This window comes from Balaenoptera acutorostrata, chromosome 10, assembly GCF_949987535.1.
Source record: "Balaenoptera acutorostrata chromosome 10, mBalAcu1.1, whole genome shotgun sequence".
In the NCBI taxonomy this organism is placed as follows: Eukaryota; Metazoa; Chordata; class Mammalia; order Artiodactyla; family Balaenopteridae; genus Balaenoptera; species Balaenoptera acutorostrata.
In genome coordinates, this window is record NC_080073.1 from 107348836 (window position 1) to 107363775 (window position 14940).

Below are 14940 nucleotides of genomic sequence, written 5' to 3' on the forward strand. Positions count from 1 at the left end.
GCCTCCGAACGTGCCTCGTGGCGCCCGTGGCAGAAGCAAGTGGGATCCACACCCCAGCTAAGGGCGGGCGCAGCGCGTGGAGCTGCCCTTCACCAGATGCACGCACGTGTGGTGGAGGCGAGACCCCAGGACGCAACCGCCCAGGAGACAGTCCCCAGGGGCAGGTGTGCCCAGCAGGGCCCTCAGGAGTGGCAACCGCGATCACCGCAGGGTCACCGGGTGGGGCAGCAGGGCCCTGAGGTGGCCCGGGGGCAGCAGGGCTAAGGGCAAAGAAGGAGCTGCAGCAGAGGAATTAGGTAAAACCCCTTCCCTTGTCAAAGAGGACGCGTAGTTCCCAACATGTGATGACACAATTGCATATGTATTGTTTAAAATGAAAACAGGCGAGTTCACAAATTACTTCTGGACACTGGAAAATGAACTCTGGTTGCTTTTCTTCTGGGCAGCACCTAAACTCTGGCTTTGCAATATTTCAGGTACATTACAGTCTTCTGAGAGAGGCGCAGTACTTCAGAATCCCTGGGGTGGCTGTGGAGAAAGAATGTTACTGGCGACCGATATTAGGACAACATTTCAGGTTACAGGAATAGATCTAGGCGTTCACATTGTACCCGCATTTAGGTCTTCAAGCTGACTCCTAAATACTTCTTCTGTTAACATATTTACATTTCTTTTTGGTTTAAGGAAAACATTACTTTAGAGCAAACTGTCTTGGCTGTAGGTGAGGAGCTCCGCGGCTGCGCTTTGCTTTCTTGCTGTACATCTGGGGCCTGCACGAGTGTGGAGCCTGGCCAGCTGGCTTGGCCTGACGTCGGATTTACCCACCACAAAGCGCTCCCAAAGCCCGCATCAGAAGCTTCGAGTGGCCCAATGATATGATCCTTTTCCCTTTGGCTTCAAAAGCAATCGTGACCAAACGCTTTCAACCGTGAGGCAGAGTTGATTGGAATCATGAAAAACACTTTTTCAAAAACCGTTTAATGAGGTAGCTGAGATCAAATCCCAAATCCACAGCAGACATGAAGGTGCTTAATAAGTGCTCAGGCATTAAATGTATTTTTAAGCGCAAACCGTGACAGTGTCTAACAACTGCTCTTTCTTCCTAAATCCCGAAGGTGCATGCAAGCCTTGCGGGGGTTCCCAGCGTGAGAACAGCAGGAGGCTGGGAGGAGGGGAAGCTGGACCGGGAGCTGAGGGCGGGCGTCTGGGCTGCGCCCCACACCACCCAAGGGCCGGCGGTTCAGGCGGGCACACACCGAGCAGGGCTCGGAAGGGCAGGGCTGAGCAGGGCCGGCGGCAGCAGGAGGGCCCGCTTGGCCACCTCCGGGCCCCGGGGCCCAGTGCCGCCCTCAGAAGGCGGAGGGGGCCCCTGCTGCCCCCTTGGCCACCCTGAGGCCTCCCCGCTGCCCGCTCGCAGGCCCGGCGGCTCCTCCACGGCCACCTCCAAGTGCCTTCCAGCGGATCTCGCACGGGGAAGGGCAGTGAGGCCGATGCCGGCAGCGTGGCTTTCACGGCAGCTCCCGCAGCGCACACGTTCAGAACGCACGCTCACTCACTCACACACACGCGCGCGCGTGCACGCTCCCCAGCTTGCCCAGGGGTGTGAGGCAGCAGCGTCTGGGCGGCGCAGAAGCTGGGGGTGGGGCTGCTGGGGTCTCGGGGGGGGGGGGCCTGGATCCACCGGGACACCCCTTCCCGTCCGCGGGCAGGGGCGCCGAGGGCTCGGCTAGGTCTCCGTGGTGCAGCTGCCGTAGGCCGGAGGAGGCGAGGCCGGGAGGCCACCCCAGCGCCCGGCGCCAGGCGGGGGCTCCGCGCGCCCCTGCTCTTTGTATTTACCCAGAATGCCTCTGGCTTCTTCTGCATCCCGCAAAGGGCTCTCTCCGTACTCCTCCTTCAGCCACTGGCGGAACTGGAGAAGTGAAACAAACCAGGACGTCACACAGCTCACCCCCTACACTCCCACCTGCTACCTGATGGTGCAGGTTTGCCCCTGTGAACAGGGGGCCAAGGGGCATCGGGCAGTCAGCTCTGAGGGTTAGGGTTAGCAAGAGAAATGACTGCTTCTTCCAGGTTCTGGCCTGAGAACGTGAAAGCAAGCCTGACCAAGGAAATGGCACTTGACCCCAAGACAGAGAAACAGAAGCTACCATGGGGCCTGAGGACGGTGGGAAAAGGGAATGACCGCAGCGGCTGGTGGACGAGGGGCCAGTGATACTGCAGAGGGGCTGAAGGGGTGTCCTTGGACCAGCCGACCTCGGGGGGCCTTTCCAGCCTCCACAAGTCTGGGCGGGCGCGGAAGGACGGAGGTGCGTTCCCAGCCCCCGAGTGCGCTTACCTGACGGACCTGGCGCTCTTCAAACTCCTGGAGCTGCCTCTGGAAGCCCAGGTTGGGGTTTGCGCAGGACCTGCCCGCACGCACGGTGCGCAGGGCGTCTTCCCAGCCGAAGTCGGTGACCGTCATGATGTATGCCACCACCAGAGTCACGCTCCTGGAGACGCCGGCCAGGCTGCGGGGCCAAGAACCACACAGGCAGGGGAGGGTCAGGGACCCTGAGGGCCCACCGAGGAAGCCTTCCTGCCTCGGAGCGCGCGTGGACAGCAAGCCAGTACGTTACTAGGCGATCACTCAGGACACGCCAGCTCTCTCTGCTTTACGCCACTAGAAGCTCAGGCGTTCTTCGCCTGTGCAGCCTCAGTTTTTATTGGTTTTCTACTGGCCGCGGCTCCGGACACTTGCATCTTCTGATTCTCTATTGCGCCTGAGCCCCTCTTCAGATAGCCCCATCTCCCTGGACAGACGAAGTAACTAGAGGACATCCAGGGACTGCAGGGGTCCAGGATCTGAGCAACAAACCCAGTTATGATCTGCAGCCGTTTAGACAGCCTCGCGTTTTTAAAGTCTGGTTTTCTTAGAGATACAAGGGCCAAGTCTATAACTTAAAAAACTCATTAAATACAGAAGCCCTTACCAAATATTTTGTGATCCTCTTCACATACATAAGCAGAGTGCCAGCGTGGGCACGCTCTGCAGGCCATAACGGTCAATTTTCTCTCACAGGCTGAGTAAGGGGACCGATTTTAAATGCACATGCAAATTAAGGTGGTTACAGAGAGGTGGTGCTGCGTCAGACTCAGCAACGGTTTAGATGGGGAAGTTTCGCGAGTTTCTCATTTTTAGAAAAGCCTATCTTCAGATTGATACAACTGTATGAGACACAAATTCCTAGAATATCAGGCCTGCACATATTCAAATATAAATAATAGTAAAAAACCACTCTCAAGTAGTGGTTCTTCCCTCGGGCTGTGTATCAGAAAAACTGAGAGAGCGTTAAAAAAAAATACATCCCCTTGGGCTGCACCCGGGCAGGTGCTAACCCACCAGGCACAGGGCTCCAGAGCCCCTGAAACGGCTCTGACTGCACCGCGAAGTGTTCTGAGGCAACTGCGAGCAAATGTCACAAAACCTGCACTTTGTGTGTATTACATGCCCTGCTCTTCTTAAAAGTAAAATGAAAATGGGCAGAGATGAAACGCGGGCCCACATTCCCTGCGTGCCTGCGACGTGTCAGGTGCAGGGCACTGCGCCTGAGTTCTGTGTCTTTCTCTGCAGCCTTCTCCGCACGACGGGTGCCCAGGTGCATGCGTATGTACCACACAGACTGCAGCTGAATGCGGATGGAGAGCTGCACAGGGACTGCCCAATTCTAAGAGTCTATTCAGTTCTCTTTAAAGCAAAGTATAAGCCCAAAACACATAAAAGCTCCAATCTATAAACTGAGAAACAATGGTCATTTTGGTGTGACAGTAACGCAATGCTGAACACCCACACGTGCAATCAAAACTCTCCAGCAAGAAGCAGTGTTCTGAATGGACACTGGGCAGAGCTCATATTCTGACGGGATCTCGGAGGAAGGCTGGAAAAGGAGTTTCTGTGTCGTGACCTCAACAGTCCCTGCAGAACCCTAACTGAGAAAATGAAAATCCTAAGTGAAAAGGAAAGAAAGGATGTACGGTTCTCTTTGCACAAAAGCAAACAATGGCTAACAAACAGGCAGGGTCAGGTGGGGTGTGTACTGGGCGTTTGGGGGAGGTGAGCAGAACAGGCCCGGGGTCACCCGGCAGGGGCACACGTACCAGTGAACAAGGCAGCCCTCACCTCGCAGGCGGCACTCGTGGATGAACTGAATACTTTCTTTGAAATGTCTTGTCCTGGGGTGAGGAAAAAGGAGAGAAGTGACATCACAGGCTGTTTCACTGAACGCCACTGACTTGCTGGGGGGTGGGTCCTGCCCAGCCCCATGGTCAGTCTGGGTCCCTCAACACTTAGCAGTACACTGACCTGCTCGCCAGCCGCTCAGGTGAGGGAGGTGCCCACCCAGTGTGGGCTCCCTGAGCCCCAAGGCCAGTTCGTTTCTGACAGTCTGTGGATAGGTCCTGTCTGCCCGTCCTCCAGGCCGGGGAAGGGGAGCTGCAGCTCCAGTCCTGCTTGGCCTCACTGGATATGGGACTTTGGGAATGTCACCTAGCTTCCCTTAACCTCACTTAGAAAGTGGGAGCTATGTCTCACAGGCTGGGACGAAGAAACATATACCAACGTGCTATGCAAACTCTGAGGTCCTGCATGAAGATGACACCATGATCTTTTCTCCTGACCCTCAGCTTGTCTACGACCCCCTTCTCCCGCCCCTGGTTCATGCCCAGCTGTGCGCACCAGCATGTTCTAGATGCGTAGGTGGGTTAAGTACAAGTACTCTGAGGGGAACCACCGAGTATGTGCTTTTCGACGTCTCCTGCCTTTGAATGGCTTATAAAGCAGCAAAACACCTAAAGTTGCCCATGGACTAAAGTCACAACACCTACTGAGTAGTGATTATTTAGCAGGGACTCTGCTAAGATGCAAGAGATTCAGAGCTGAATAAAATGTCGTTCCCAGCCACACGAACTAGGGCTGCTGTCTCCTGTCGGGGTGAATGACAGGAGTAAGAACGGGGAATTCAGGCAAGAGAAGCAGACTCAGCAGCTCCTGACTGCAGAAGAGACTCAAAAACCCAAGTGCCGGTGCCCGGCTGGATTAGGGCAGCTGGCACAGAGGAAACTGTAGTGGCAGGCCTGATGCCACCACGTGTGGAGGAGCCAGGGTCCCACCCACAGACTCTAGACTCTCACCTGAAACCTGACTATAGAGCAGGGCAAGGGGTGCTTCTGCTGACTTTCCTAGGGGCAAACGCTCCCAGTGTAAACGTACAAAGTGAGCAGGGCGCCGCAACGCTACTCCCCCAAACCGACTTGCTGCAAAACAGGCAAGGAAAGATTCCTGCTGTGATCCTGAAATCCAAGGAGACCTCGGAGCAGGGCCGTGAGGCAGAAGCCAGGAAGGCCAGGCAGCAGAGCAGGGAGGGGCAGAGGGTGTGGCCCTGGGGGCTACAGGTCCAGTCTGGGGCGGGGAGCGCCGCCCATCCTGTCTCTCAGCAGGCGGAGCTGGCGGTGAACTCCTCTGATGCCTGGGAAGGGCTGGGGCTGCGGGGGTCTCCTCCGTCACCCTGAGACTGTCGGGCAGCAGTTCCCAGTCCCTCGGAGGCCCATCTTCCCTCCAGTTCCAGCCACAGAGAAGTAAAGGGGAGGCTGTGGGCTGGGGGCCGCTCCTGATAAAAGGAAGGGCATCTCTGCCCCAGGCTTCCTGCCAGGAGACTGGGAAGTGGCTTGTGCCCAGAGTTGCGTCAGCCGCTCCGCGACCACAGGTGGCAGGCCTCCGGGGTGGAAGGGGGCTCCAGGAGCTGCTGCCCAGGCTTCTTGGGTAGGGAGTGAAGTAAACCAATGCCTTTATAACTTAAAACACTGTCAATCAGATATTCTGCTATTTACAGCCAAGCACTGTCTACCTGATATTAACAAGTGCAACGGTTTTAAAGACACTGAGCCACTCAGTGGCCGAGGAGCGGCTACAGGCTGCCCGCCCACCCTCTGCCTCGTGGTTTCCCCTGCAGACACGCCAGAGGGTGGGCAGCTTTGACTGTGGGTCCAGGGCTAGGCAGTTCGCCCAGGACCCAGGCCCATCTCAACTGCAGGCTAGCGCCTGAGGGCACAGGCCTCCGCACCCTAGGCTGGCCACACTGCAGTATCCAAGGGTTCCCAAGGGGCCTCTCCATGCCTGCAGCCCATGCTCTCGCCTGTCCTCTGTGGGGCTCTTTCTGGTCCAGGACAGCTGTGTCTGAGATGAGACAGGTGGGAAGAAGACCCTCCCAGCAAAGGAAGAGCAAATCAGGAAACGAGAGACAACGGCCTGAGCGCGTGGGGAGCACGGACGGCCTCGGAACATACTGTGGAAGCTACACCAGGCGGGTGGCTTGTCCCGGGGACCTGTCGGCCCTGGGGAGGCCACCGACACCTTGCAGAGATGACAAGTGAGCCCCTTTACTGAAACCCCTGGGTGGGAACCTCTTCCGTCTGCCTTTCACACCTGCATGTCCGAAACCACACGCACGAGGAAACCCAGGTCCTAAATAAGGCGTGGTGCTGGGTTCAAGGGTCAGTTTTGCCACATCTCAGCATGAGAGACTGAGGTGGGGTGTGGTCAGCAGCGAAACATCCAAACTGGCCAGAGCCCAGAGCGTGTGTGCGAGGGGCCCCCAGACAAGGAAGCTGTGAGGAGGGTCTCCCCCCAGCCTTTCCTCTTTCAGCTCTGTCTGCATCAGGCGTCAAGTCCAGGAAAAACCCACCGACGGCTCCGGCCCATCACTGTGTTGGGACAAGGGCTCCGGCCCAGGAGCTTAATGATGCCCATGGAGGGCCCGCTCAGAGCTCCACCTCGAAACTTGACTCACGGGCAAGACCGGGCATGAGGCCAAGCCGGACAGACACTCCTCGAAGTGCCTCTTCCAAGGAAAGCCAGAAGGCAGGTGCACTCAGCGCTCCTGGGGTAGGTTATTTCCAGGGAAGCTCGTGACATAAGCCCTGGCCCGGTCATCACACCCCTCCTCCACAGTGGGAAATACCCGGGGCTCCGGGCCGCACGTTGCTCAACCCTGGATCAAAGCAGAAGCCCAGAGGGAAGCACATCCGCCACAGGCTGTTTCACTGAACGCCGGTTCCCTATTCCTGATCTCCGTGCTGTACCTTTACTTCCACACAAAGACACGCGGGCAAGCTCTGTCGGAGGACAGCCAGCTGGGCGCGTCCACAAGGACGTGCACCTACACGCGCACGTGGCTGCCGACAATCGCCGAGAGCACGGGGGCCGGGCGAGAGATGCCCTTCCGTGGGGTTGGTGCACAGCCCGGCAGCTGTGCCACTGTCCCCTCCTTCCTCCTCCGCAGTCTGTGCTGGCCCTCCCCACGGGCCAGTGCATCCCAGCCCGCCCTCTCCATCCAGAGGCCAAGAGCAGGACCAGCCGGGTTTTCCTGACCTTCGGGAAAGGACGCTGGACGAACCTAGCAGAGCCACACCACCTGACGCTCATTCTTTTGAGTTTGGACCATCTCTTCTTACTCCAAGACTGCAAGACTTGGAGGCTGTGGTCCCCACTGTTGGGGGGTCTGAGGTGGTCCTGTCCTGCTGGGAAGGACTCTGCTTGTGGGAGGTCTGGCCCAGCACCTTGGGGGGCAGCTGGGCTCACCCCAAAGCCAGCAGTGCCAGACCAGGCTGCGCTGACAGCACAAGCCACAAGATCCAGGCCGCTTCTCCTGCCCCTCATCAGAGTATGAACATGTGTGTGTACGTGTGTATGCACGTGTGCGCAGTATGTATACTGGAAAGCAAAGGAGAAAAAGACCAGGAAAGGCCAGCACCTTAGGGGTTTTTTCCCTCAGAAAAGAATGTTTAAAAAAAAAGCCTATGGGTGGAGTGTCTTCTCTGGGTGCAGGCTCTGGAGGGTGGGCTCAGGTCAGAGAGCTGCTTCGTCCCAGGCAGAGTCAGCCCAGCCCCCCAGGCCCTGCGCTGACCGGGCAGCTCTCACTGCACCCGAGGTGAGCGGGAAGGAAACTTCCTCACCCGGAGCCGGCTGCACACAGCCTTCAGCACATTTATGTCAAGGCTTCCGCAACTTTTACATTTCCTGCACTGTCAACATTTAAAGAAAAATCGCGGGGAATATGTGTACTGTACTTTTCATTTTGCCAAATAAGGTCATTTAAAAAACAAACAAAAACACACCCCCTCTCTACCATCTGCTACAACATCATTTCACAAAGAGCAGTTCCACCCCAAAAAAGCAAGGACGACATAGTCTAAGACTAAAAAATAGGTTTTTAAGTTGAATAAGTGAAGTCTTATGAAAAATGCCATACACATTTTCCACATATTTCTCATTTCTGTGACTGCAAAGTCCTCAGGAGTCGTGTATGTGCATCTTTGTCTGGAAGCAGGACAGAGCACATCAGGGCCCACTTAGCTCTGATCTTGCAAAACTGCTTTTTAATAATAAAAATAAAGTAAAATGTAAATGAGAGAAAGAGAGAGCTGGAAGTACAGAAGACATGAGCTAAACTAAAGAAAACACACACAAAAAGACAGGAGGTGGAATAAAGCAAGGAGGGTTTAATGCAAGCGCTCTGCATTTCTGGTGCCTCTTCTCTCCACAAAAACCCCAGGAACCTGAGACCCTGCTCGACTCTCAAGCCGCCGTTGTCACCAAGTTTCTGCTGCGAAGATGTGACGCTGCAGCGCCACAGAGAAGACAAAGAAGACAACCGTCCCTTGATGGTGTCTAAATACTAACAGCAATCTGACAAACATTAAACCAAGAATGACTAAAATAAGCTGCGATACCTCCAACCGCTCACTCTCAAGACACGTTAACACTCCCTCCTCGAAGAGGCAAAATATGGAACCTGATTCTTTGGAGACACTTAGTGTCTTTACACACTTGCACTACCTCACCTAATGCTACAGAAATCGTGTGAGACAGGTATTCCACAGGGGAGACAAGTGAGGTTCAAATGACTTGCCCAGGGAAGCACAGACAGAAAGCAAAAGCAAACATTTCCAGAAGCCTCGGTTCACTCAACCACTGTACGTCGGCCACTGGCAGAAGGGGTGTGCATTTGATGTAAACCCGACGACGCCTCCAATTCTGCAAATCACGCAGAACGCGTCAGCCTGGGGTCTGTGGGGTTGTCGCCACTGTGAGAACCTGAACTTCCACGTGTCCTGACTTTGTGAGGCGGGGTGGTAGTGGGGACCAAGCTAAAATTCTGAGGTGTTTGTGCTGTCTCCAGCCAGGGTTATGCATTTCAGGTTCCTGGAAGATCAGAGGGGAGTTTGTGAGGAGTACGGCCAAGACAGAAAACTGACCTTCCTGGAGCGTCTGCGGTGACCGAACGCAGTTAGTCTCCAAAGGTCACAACCCTCTTACTAAGCATAACTAGCAAGAATTCCTGCTGGTATAGGGATTTGTGGGGAAAGAGTTAGGATATAAAACCTTAAATTATATCCAAAGTTGGAAATAATTTTTAAAATCTGTAACTAAGTTTAAAAATATAAGCAATACAGTTTTCTAGAATTTATTTTTGCCATTAAATATAGGAACTCTTAGGCACCAGGAAGTAAAAGCTGCTAGACTGAAGGACCCCTGGTTCTAACTGGGTTTCCAGAGCAGTTAGAGGATTTGTCTCCTGACCATCTACATTGGCTGATGATACAGAAACTGAAGGCTCACGGTCAGCCTGCACATGCTCCTACTACTTGGTGAGTAATAAATACAAGCTACCCAAAGCGAGGTGGGTGATACAGAGAAGTCAAGAGCTCTGCCTGCCAGCGTTAACCGTCTCACTGTATCATGAATGCATGCTTGCTGTTAAAAGGCTCGCTGTGCTTTCCAATGAAATATCTGTAACAGGTAGAGAAACTCAAACTATTTCATAGGCTGTCTCTTAACATACGAAGTACCCTCGAATTCCAAGCTTAACTTCACGATCTCCATATAACTTCACTAAAGCAAGAAACATTTATAGAATCATGGACATTTATGCACCTAAATCCTTACCAGTATATAAGCTTTGCTATTATTAATGGATCAAAAATAAAAGTTTCCCTGAAGAATCACACACGTGCCTATGAGCACAACTGTCTTTCGCTGAGCTATGGTCCGGACCCCCTTTTCCAACTGAACCCCAGGTCGGGCTGCTGCAGGGCTTCAGTCACAACAGCAGCGACGGCCACTGCCCAGCTCGGCCTGTCGCCAGCCCCAAGCTCAGACGCCGCAGCACCCACCTGCTGGACCACACTCTTGGCCAGATCCAAGGAAAGGGAAAGAAGGCAAACCACACATCGTAACCAGACATCCGCACACACTTGGGACAGGAGAGAACTAGTTCAAATCTTATGAGCTAGTCCTCTGGCCCCAGGTTGACTGTGCTCGGGCTGGTTTTTTTGCCAGAAGGTCTGAACAGACCCAGGAGACGTCGGAAGTCGGGGGACCGGCGGCTGCACCCTCTGTCCCCGTCCTTCCCTGGATCACACCTTCCCAGCATCCGTGAGGGCCTCCTGAGCACCAGAACTACCCTTCCTGTAACTCTCAGGCCCCACCAACACACTCTGAGTAAAATCACACTCTTATTTTCAAAAGTGCTCGGAGGTCACAGAGAACACTTCCACACACACGGTCTCATCTCCACAAATCCTGGAGGCAGGCGTTTGCAGATGAGAGAACTGAAGTGCAGGGGCGTTAGAATGACTGGCCCGAGGCAGAGGGAGCTGCTTTTGAACCTGAGATCCCTAAGCGGTCTGGGTCTACCGCTCACTTGTCTGCACAGGGCAGGACCGCTGAGCGCCGTCTTCACCTGGTGAGTCAGGGTCCTTGCCCCAGACACGGAGCACCGTGCCTGCCTCTACCGAAGCTGAAGAGTCCTGGGGCGGTTCGAGCAGAGTGGCCATCTGCCCTGACCACAAACACCCACGGGCTGTTGCAGTCGGATTCTTCCGAAGGGTCAGAATGCCAATCAGGTACCGACAAGTTCAACAGTGTTAGAATTTCGGTTTGAGATAAGAGCAGAGCAACCATTCTAAAAATAGCCACCAAAACATGGGCAGAAGATTGCCGTGGTCTCGAGAGAAAGGCAGTGGCTCACTTCCTTCCGTATACACCATGCCCTCCAACCACTTCTGTTTCTCGACACGACTAGTAACCAAGGAAGTTCTCTGATACTTCTTCTCCTTCCAGATCTAGGCTACTACTGTTTTCCTGGTGATCCTATAGAACCTTTCCTTCACCATCCTCGATCTTAAAGATTGACTTTTTCTGTGAAATATGGAGAGCTGTTGTGGAAACACAGGCTTTGGGTAGGAGGCTTTGGCCCTCCGTCCAGCCTCCCCTGCCCCTTCCTGGTCTGACTCTACACCTCCTGCCCCTGTCCTCACCTTTACTCTTTCCCCCATCAGTCCATCTGACTATAGCCTCCCGTTTTTCCAAACAGGTAGACCTCACAAAATTACTGCATAACCTGTGATTTCTCTGCTCTCCAGCAGTGAAAAACCAAGGTTGGCTGACATTCAGTACTGGACAGCCTTCAGAGGGGTAAGATTGTATGGTCTGTACTGCTGACATGTCGGGCTTGAGGCGATAAAGCTTGAGAACCATGAAGGTTCTCAATCCTGACAAGCCCGTGGACTCCCCAATTCTCAACCACAGCCTCTTCCCTGATGAAACGCAGCAACATGTCACTCTGGAAGGGTCGTGTGTCTGACCTAAAACAGGCAGCAAAGGTGAGTCTGTGAGGCAGAGGCCGGGTCGCCGGACGTCCTGAACAGGCACGCCCTCGGCTCCTGTGCCCCTCAGCCTGCCTGGCTCAGATCCAGGCTCAGGAAGACTTTCATCTAGTCCGTGTCACCTCCAGGCACCGAGGAGTGTGGTGTCACAGCTGTAACCTCGGTGGTCTCCAACCCCTGTCCCCCATCTGCCAAAGCCCAGTCCCACAGGTCCCGTATGACTGTGGGGAATCTGCAAAGGAGAGCGATTATGAATCTCTCCTTGGAGGGACAGACAGAGCTAAAGCGGCATCAGAGATGTATTCAGCTGCGGGGAAGAGACAGCAGGACTCTCCTGACCAGAAAAACCTGGTCTCTCAACTCAGACCAGCTTTCCAAGGAAGCTGTCCCTCAGGTGGCCGTTGGCCATGTGAGGCCGCTGGGCACTTGAGACGGTGCTGGTCCGAATGGAATGTAAGTGTAAAAAGCACACCAGATTTTGAAGACTTTGTATGAATAAAAGTATATAAAATATCTCATTTTTAAAATGCTGAGCACATGTTGAATTGATAGTATTTTGAGTATATTGGGTTAAATAAAACATATTATTAAAATTATTGTCACCTGTCTTTTTTACTTTTTAATGTGGCTCCTAGAAAATCTAAAATTATAGGTGTGGCTTGTGTTTGTGGCTCATATTCTGTTTCTATTGGACAAAATGCAACAGCTTCTAGGGAAAGGGTGAACATGCTAAAGGTTTGGTTTGAGGCACCCTTTGCAAAATTAGGCTCCTTATACACACCCCAGCGTCCGAGCTGCACAGTGGAAGGACCGGCAGACCAGGAGCACCGACCTCTCGGGCCTCCCACCTCGCTGCAGGGCAGCAGCTGTGCATCAAGGCCCCTCTGCTCTGATGACTTTAAGTCCTTTATCTTTAATATGTCCAAATAATACAGAAAAAAACTTACAGGTTTTGAGATGGTGAATCCGCTGCTGGAATGCACAGGTATTTAACCCCCTGTGGAATGATAAAACATAAAATAAGATAAAAAGATGATACTCTGTGGAGAAAAACATTTAAAGGAACTATTTACTCAGGTCAAAAAATTAAAAGTAAAAAGGAGAAGTTTTTCACTCATCTTCTATTGCCAAGGAACTGCAGGAAGACTCTTAGTTAAGTTCCTGGTCATTTTCTATGACCATGCACACAAATATTCATGCTCTAGTTTGTAGGGTTTATCAAAAAAGCGAGATAATTGAGTCCTTCCCAGGAAGTGTCTACAAGTTTCAAAACTATCATCTCTGATGCTTGTTCAAATACTCTACTCTTTAAATCTATTTCATTTAAGATCCTGAATGGCCAAAAAGGAAGCACTGATAGTAAAAACCTTACCACGATGACATGTTCTATGACAGTCTTAGGAGGAGGAGAGTTACAGTTTCACTGATGCAATGGTAGGCGCTTCACTCACTGGAAACAATTTGATTTATTTTGCTTGCTTTTCAGAAGAGTAAAAGTTTACATACCAAACTAATATTTTTTTAAAAGGATGACCCAATTTGAAAAAAAATGGAACTTCACATTGTTCACTATAAAAATCTATAAAAATGTTTATGTGAATTCATACTACACAAAAATCATGCCAAATTTGAGTATTAAAAACTTGGTTGCCTCTTCTTTGGAGGGATTTAAAGTATAATACGAAAGGTCTTCAATGTCAAGTAAAAATACAAGGTCTAGAAATCTCAGCAAACTTTGCGAAGGAATATGGCTTCATGAAGACTTAAATAAACCACTTTTAAACCTTTCTCTCTTGATAGCCTAATCTAACAGAATCTAGCCACCAGGTCATAGATGATTACTGGGGGGAAACATATCAGAAACTAGAAAAGTAACCAACCTAAGAGAGTCAAAAAAGGAGAAATATGTGGAATCATGGTACAGACAACCACAAGTCCCTTAGCAGTTGAAGGCATAAAATTTTTATTTCCAGAATTATTTGCAATTTTTTTGCAGTTGGTCATTAAAATTTTACACTCAACTCATATCATTAGGAATTTCTGTGTTGTATTTGCTAGTGCAGTCTTGTGAGGAACATGTGGTCCTTCTCCACGTTGTGGATCCCACTTTCCAACACAGAAGCTACAGAAACTATGTTTCTCAACCTCCTTTGCTGTTAGGGTGCAGACTCGGGACCTGGTTGCATCATCTGACACACCTACTTGAGGCAGATTTGGAAACAGGACACGGGAAGAGTCAGATGGGTACAGAGCACCTGCTCGGCAGGTGCAGGTGGCGGCAGAGGCGGGAAGTGCTGGGCGGACGTGGCAGCAGGTCGCAGTGGGCAGTCGTATGTTGTGCACCGGGTGTTGTTCCTTGAGCTGCAGTTGGCAGCCTGTCTCTCCAGCTCTTCGGAGGAGATCATAGCCCTCGGCTCTCTCTTAACAAGCCCCTTTCTGCTGAGGTGCCTCAGAGTGGAATCTGCTGCCTGCAACTACGATCTGAGTGGCAGAATTCCCCTTCCTGTCCCCCGCCGCTACGAGAGGTCAGAAAGATCGTTTCTCCTGCTTATTTCACACACACACACACACACACACACACACACACGTATATGTATGTATGTACATATATATTTTTCAGTTTTGAGTCAGTCATGACACCTTCCAACAAAGGCTCCTTTGGATCGCCAAGAAGATGAGTTTTACTGCTACTTATTCACAGAGGAACACTCCACATGGGGCCACACGTGCTAACACGCTAACACGCCACGGGTTAGCTGCTGGGAGAAGAACGTGAAGCAGCAGGCTGTCCCTCACTCGAGCTTCGCTTCATCACCTCACTGTCCCCTTCTGTCTCTGTCCCCGTCCCCCTGGACTCCGGGCCTTGTGCTCTGCTGGAAACAGTGAAGCAGCTGCCTGAAGTCCTAAAGCACCTCCAAACCCGGAGAGGTTTGACAGCCCTGATTTGCAGGGAAAGAAAATGGAAAAGGAAACGATACTGTTAAAAAGAGTCATTTCACGCCTCCCCTCACGGAGGCCAACAGGCTTGCTGGTGTAGACACACACTGATCACCTTGTAATCCGCCATTGAAATGACTCATTTGCTTTTTTCCTTTTACTCTTAAGTGAGAGTTGGCTGGATCAGGCCCAGAAGCTTGTGAAATGCTTCCCTCCCACACACTTCCCCCAATTCCCTTCAGACCAACCCTTCCAGAGGGACGCGAAGGGTTCTCAGGGTTCCACTTTCCCTTCTCCTGCGAC

General features: G+C 52.3%; 1 protein-coding gene across 2 annotated transcripts in view; it reads right to left on the reverse strand.

The window, feature by feature from the left end:
* Positions 1 to 342: 342 nt before the first annotated feature.
* DUSP22 (dual specificity phosphatase 22) overlaps positions 343 to 14940 on the reverse strand; it is a 46924-nt gene continuing 32326 nt past the window's right edge. Inside the window, exons 4-8 of one of the 2 annotated variants that reach the window (XM_057554665.1) lie at positions 12648 to 12697; positions 4135 to 4209; positions 2336 to 2507; positions 1837 to 1909; positions 343 to 528 (exon numbers count right to left, since the gene is read on the reverse strand). In XM_057554665.1, the coding sequence (XP_057410648.1) occupies positions 482 to 528; positions 1837 to 1909; positions 2336 to 2507; positions 4135 to 4209; positions 12648 to 12697 (417 nt within the window). In that variant the 3' untranslated portion in view covers positions 343 to 481. Of the gene's footprint in view, positions 529 to 959; positions 1910 to 2335; positions 2508 to 4134; positions 4210 to 12647; positions 12698 to 14940 lie in introns of those variants that run through there. The other variant, XM_057554666.1, reaches the window with a different exon arrangement.